Raw genomic sequence first — 6,000 nt, 5'->3', positions numbered from 1 at the left:
ACTGAGGCACGGTAGGGCGAGGAGGGCGGGCCCTCGGGACTCCCGCAGACTCCGAGGAGCACGTCGCGGGCCCCCGCGGGCTGCCCAGGCCGCCCACCAGCGGTCTTGGCGCGGAGGCCCCCGCCCAACGCGCCCAGGGGCGGGGCCGGCCCGGAGCCCGGGAGCGGGGCGCGGATTGCGGGGTGGGGGGAGCGCGGCGGCGGCCGGGGCAGCCCCCGCGCGGTGCCCGCTCCCGAGCCGGGACACAGCCCCGCGTCCCCCCACAACACCCGGTCGGGGAGCGGGCGGCGGGGCCTCGCTGCGCGGCGCAGGCCTGCCCCGGGGCGCCCGCCGCCGCCGACCCCGCCCCTCGGCCACCTCCCCCGCCTCCCCCGCCTCCCCCGCCTCCGCCTCCTCGCGGCCCGGGACGCGCCCGGCCGGCCACCGAGCGGCGGGGACTGCGTCCGGCGCGCTCACTTCCGCGTCCCGCCGCCCTCCGGCCCGCGCGCGCCCGGTCGCCGCCGCCATCGGACAATAGGCCGCCCGCCGCGGCCGCCGTGGACTTCCTGCCCGGCCCGGGCCGGCCGGTGCGCCGCTCCCCGCGCCCCTCTCCGCGCCGGTCGGGGAGCCGCGAGCGCCCGGCGCCCGGGACGTGCCTGCCTCCGGCCGCCGCGCCTCTGCCGCGGCCGGTCCGGCGGCCTCCACCCTCTCCCGCCGAGCCGGCTTCACTCCGGCTCCCTCCAGAGGCTGCGCTCGTCGTCCCGTTTCGGACTTTGATTGCTTACGGAGGGGATTTGTCTTCTTCTATTTCTTTCTCCTTTTACGATTTGAAAAGGAGAAAAGAACGCACGGCAAGCTGGGACGGTGAAGCGCCACCAGCTGCCCCCACGTGGACACCTCCGAGGCGAAAGGGAGTTGGACGCACACTTGGGCCGGCCGGCCTTGAGGCCTCCACTTCGCCGGACTCCCAGGCCTGGGGTCATGACTCTCAGGCCCGGCAGGTGGAAGGCGTTGACTGTCCTGGGCTGGACCTGAGCCCCGGCCCCCGCTGCAACAACCCGCACCCCCGCCCCGCGCTCACCGACACACCGGCCACCTGGGCTAGGCTCTGACTCGCGCCTGCGACATGGATAAGTACGGCGACCTGGGCCTGGAGGCCAGCAAATTCATTGAGGACCTGAACATGTACGAGGCCTCCAAGGATGGACTCTTCCGAGTGGACAAGGGGGCAGGCAACAACCCTGAGTTTGAGGAAACGCGCAGGGTGTTTGCCACCAAGATGGCCAAGATCCACCGCCAGCAGCAGCAACAGCTTCTGCAGGAGGAGACCTTGCCCAGGGGGGGCAGAGGTCCGGTCAACGGCGGGGGCCCCCCAGGCCCACAGGTCCGACGGGATGCCGCCGTGGGCCACAAGCTGACCCCGGATGGTGCTACCAAGCCCCCTCTCGCTGCCTCGACAGCGGGTCCTGGGACGGCCACCGCCGTCGCCTCTGGGCAGCCCTTGTATCCACCCCAGGACCAGAGGGCCAGGCCGTATGTCCGCAGCGGAAGCCACGGCAGCCAGGACTGTGGCTCCAGGGAGAGCCTGGCACGCTGGGAGATGTCTGCTTTCCGCCAGCCCGGCCCCTGCGAGGATCCTTCCTGCCTCACCCACGGAGACTATTATGACAACCTCTCTTTGGCGAGCCCAAAGTGGGCTGATGAACCGGGAGTGTCCCCCAGCATCAGGGTGGGCGTCGGGAGTGGGTGGCCTGGCACCCCAGGGACTACTGAAGCACCGCTGTCCAAACCCTCCGGGGACCATCCCCTGTACCAGCCTCAGCTGGCCCCAAGCTCCAGCCAGTCGTCAGAGACCGGCCAAGATGGCGGTGTTGGTGGCCGCAGCTGTGAGAAGCCAGCCGGGCTTTGGACTACCGCCTCTTCCCAGCGGGTGAGCCCCGGCCTTTCTTCCCCCGGCCCGGAGAACGGGGCCCTCAGGGGGCCCACTCAGCCCAGGACCCCTTCTTTCTTGACACCCTTGGCCCAGAGCTGCCCCAGCCAAGGAGCTCTTCCCAGAACAAACTTGGGCGTGGGGAGCGAGGTATCGGGCACCACGCCCAAACCCACTGTGGACCCTCAAGCCTGGTTCCAAGATGGACCCAAGTCTTACCTTTCTAGTTCCGCCCCATCATCCTCACCAGCCAGCGTGGACGGTTTGCCGTCGGGTGCGGCCCCTGGACTGGGTCCCAAGCCTGTCTGCACGGACCCTGGCGTTGGTCCCAAGCTCAGCCCCACCAGCCTTGTCCATCCGGTGATGTCCACCCCGCCTGAGTTATCTTGTAAAGAAGGCCCCTCCGGCTGGTCATCTGATGGCAGCCTGGGGCCTGGGCTCCGGGAGAGCCCCAGTCCCCCCAGGGTGAGGCTGCCCTGCCAGACCCTCATCCCGGGCCCCGAGCTTGGGCCCTCAGCCGCCGAACTGAAGTTAGAAGCCCTCACTCAGCGTCTGGAGCGTGAGATGGATGGTCACCCGAAGGCCGATTACTTTGGTGAGTGAGAGATCCGTGGCATTGCCCACCTTGGGTGATAAGGTCCTGCGTTTGGGGGAGGGGCTCCCTGTTGGGGATGCCGTGCTCTCCTTGAGTGGCACTCTTTTTTGGGGGGGGGGGGTGTGGCTTCCTCTCAGCTGCATCTCCTGATTCAGAAACTTGAAAGCATCCCTGAACAGAAAGCGGATCTTGCAGCTGAGACATTACGCACGTGCAAAAGGCGAAGCGGGGTGGGGTTGCCCACGACCGCTCTCAAAAAAGGGAAATGCCGGGACGTCGGATTTCAGGGGTTCTGGGTGCGCCCTCAGAGCCTCTTGGCAGTGACTGGCTCATGCAGGACTTGAATGGACAAGCGTCTGGGGGCCGGTGCTTCTGGGCCAGGCTGGTCTGGCAATTTGAAGACCAGTGGTTGGGCAGGGGCTCTCTCTGGCCGTGTGTGTGTGTGTGTGTGCGCGCGCGCGCAGTTGCACTACTAACACAGAAGACTGTTCTCGAGCTGTGGTTCTCAAAGTGTAGTCCCTGGACCAGCCGGACCCCTTCACTTGGGGACTGGTTAGAAATGCAAACGATACAGGGCCCCACCCCACACCTGCTGAAACTTGGAGGGGGGACGGGGCGTTGGGGAGAAGGGGCCGGACACCTGTGCGCTAGGTGTCTCCTAACTCAGCCCCCACCCGAGGTTCCAGCCCCGCAGCCAGGCGACATCCACAGCCACGGCGCCCAGTGGGGTGGAAGACGCTCCTTACTGGTTTTACTCACAGTTTCTGGTTTTGTTTTATTTTCTTTTTGGAATCTCAAACTCTCGGAGACTGCGGGCTTCAGCTTTTTCTCTTTCTCTGTGCAGGGTTTGGAGGCAGCCGTCTTGCCCTGTGGGGTAACGACGTTGTGGTCTCATGGGAGAACTAACTAGAAAGCCTGTTTTTAGAAGAGTCTGAGGGTTGTTTTTGTCTTTTTTTTCCTTCCATTTTTGAGCTCTGAATAATTGGGGTCTTGATTTCCCCATCTGAGGGCTGAGAGCCTTGGGAAGCTGAGTCCCGTGAGGGTGGCCGCTGTGCCCCACGGAGGAGGGCAGGGCACTGGGAAAGGCCTACCGGTTTTTAGCCTGCCCTGTTCTCCGTGAATGACCGGCTCTGGCCTAGGGTGCCTGGAGGGACGGGGTCCCAGGGGCCCATGGGTGCACTGTGCTCCTTATCCTCCTGAAGGCTCATGGGACCAGCTCTCATGACACAGTGGGCACTCGGAAACTGGGGTGACTTCTTTGGTTTATGTTTCAGAGCGCATGGCACTGTCTTACGGCTCTCTCTTTTCCTTTGCAGATTCCCCCATTGGGGAATAATACTTAGCTGGAAACACTGGTTTTTAAATGTAAACTTATGCTTAATTAAAAAAAATTGTTTTTAATCTTTATTTTTGAGAGAGGGAGAGAGACAGAGCGGGAGAGAGAGAGGGAGACACAGAATCCGAAGCAGGCTCCAGGCTCTGAGCTGTCAGCACAAAGCCCGATGCGGGGCTCAAACTCATGAACCATGAGATCATGACCTGAGCTGAAGTCAGATGCTCAACCGACTGAGCCATCCAGGCACCTCGCTTAGGTTTAATTTTTATTTTCAAGGTTGTTAGACAACAAAACAGCAGTTTTATTTTGTCAGGGAGGCAGACTTACACATCGGATCGGGACCAAGGTATTCGCTAACACCAGTCATTCAACATGTATTTACTGATCACCTGCCTCGGGACGTGCTCTGTTCGAGGCCTTGGCCTGCATAGTGAACAGGACAGACGGTGCAGTGGAAGGAGACAGGAGATGGACCAAATAAGTAATCAAGCCCTGGGGAGAGACAGGGGTGGAGGAGGAGACGGAACCCCGGGGCGGGTGTTGGCAGGGCGGTTTCCGGTTTTAACTCAGGGGGTCAAGGAACGCCCCATCAGGAAGGTGGCATTTGAGGAAAGGCCTGAAAGAGCAGCATTTGTCCCAGGACAGGGCGTTCTCGGTGGGCAGATGGCAGGGGCAAAGGCCCTGGGGCCAGTCTGTGCTGCGCCCTGTGCTGGACGCTTACCTTCTACCATTTTATTTACTGGTTGAAAGCACCCTGGGAAGCAGGTTCTGTCATTACGCCTGTCTCACCAACTAGGACGGTAAAGCCCAGGGAAGTTAGATTACTTAACTGAGGCCTCCCAGGTGACGCCGGGTGGGGCTGGCAGTTGAGCCCTGCAGTTCGGCCATGATGCCCATGCCTCTAACCAGCGTTGCCAAGCTGCCTCCCAAGCACAGATGCGGAAAACTGTTTTATGTCGGTACTTATTTACTCGTCTGCCCTTGTTTTTGTTTTTGTTTTTAAATTGCGGCAAATGTCACCGTAAAGTTAACCATTTTAAAGTACACGGTTCAGCGGCATTTGGTACACTCACGGCGTTTTCCAAACACCAACTCTGATAGTTTTCAAAACCTTTTTGTCACCCCGAAAGGACACCCCATCCCCCCACGAAGCAATTAATTGCTCCTCACTCTCCGCCCCTCCCAGCCCCCGGCAACCGCCAATATGCGTCCTGTGGCTATGGGTTTACCTATCCTGGATCATTCACATAAGCGGAATTGTAGTTTCCTTTTGGACGAAGCATCACATTTGTGTGTAGAAAATTCAAAAGACACAAAAACACGCACAGTGAAAAATTCGTATGCTTCCTACCTGGGCTTCTGGTTGAGTGTCCTGGGTGTAATGAGTGTGTGTGTGTGTGTGTGTGTGTGTGTGTGTGTGTGTGAGAGTGAGCCATGGTTCTCCGTGCTGTCCATCTGCTCTCTGTCTTTGCCACTGAAACCGTGCATCTTGGCAGCTGTCATACATCGGCACGTGTGGAGTTGGCTCAGCATCACCACTGTAGAGACGTGCCCCGGGTCACGTAAACGGTCCCCTCTGGTGGCCTGTGAGACAGGCCCGTGTGTAGGACGCAGGCCCAGCTTTGGGATAAACTCCCCGGGGGGTGGGGTTGCAGGGGTGGGGCCTTGGGCCCTTTCTGTGTTGCCTGGCTGCTGTCTGCAGAGATTGCGCGGGGACCACAGTGTCCCCCACCCGGGGGGAGGGGCCCCGCACTTGCTTTGACAACTGGGGTGCCACTCGCTCTTCCGTGACCAGCCGTGTGGCCGAGGAGGAAGTCTCTCACTGGAGCCTCTGGCGGTCAGTTCTTGGTCCAGCCCTGCCATGTGACCTTGAACAAACTCGGTTCCCTTCCAGGCCTCACCGCTTCATCTGTAGCGCAAAGTGTGTGGACCAGCTGAGGGGCTCACCACACGGATGCCTCCCCTTCCTTTGATCTGGCGTTATTTGGAAGATTGTGTCTGCCCCACATGCGGCATTTCTTACATTACGATGCACTTTTATTTGCAAATAGAAGAGTATCTTTCGAGACAGGGCTCTCGCCAGAGAGTCAGGGTAATGTAACCATTACCATCAGAGTGGATGTGGTTCCAGCCGGAAGCCAAGCAAAGTAGATGTTTGGG

General features: G+C 60.9%; 1 protein-coding gene across 3 annotated transcripts in view; it reads left to right on the top strand.

Moving 5' to 3' along the window:
• Window positions 1-588: 588 nt before the first annotated feature.
• Window positions 589-6,000, top strand: part of LIMD1 (LIM domain containing 1) — a 69,024-nt gene continuing 63,612 nt past the window's right edge. For all 3 annotated transcript variants that reach the window (XR_008297169.1, XR_008297168.1, XM_027038516.2), the window contains exon 1: window positions 589-2,504. Coding sequence is in view for 1 of the 3 variants with exons in the window: in XM_027038516.2 (XP_026894317.1) it covers window positions 1,106-2,504 (1,399 nt within the window). In the remaining 2 variants the exon portion in view is untranslated. The remainder of the gene's footprint in view (window positions 2,505-6,000) is intronic.

This window comes from Acinonyx jubatus, chromosome A2 (assembly GCF_027475565.1).
Source record: "Acinonyx jubatus isolate Ajub_Pintada_27869175 chromosome A2, VMU_Ajub_asm_v1.0, whole genome shotgun sequence".
Taxonomy (NCBI): domain Eukaryota; kingdom Metazoa; phylum Chordata; class Mammalia; order Carnivora; family Felidae; genus Acinonyx; species Acinonyx jubatus.
Note: the sequence above shows the minus strand (reverse complement) of the source record. Positions and strands in the feature narration are given on the sequence as shown.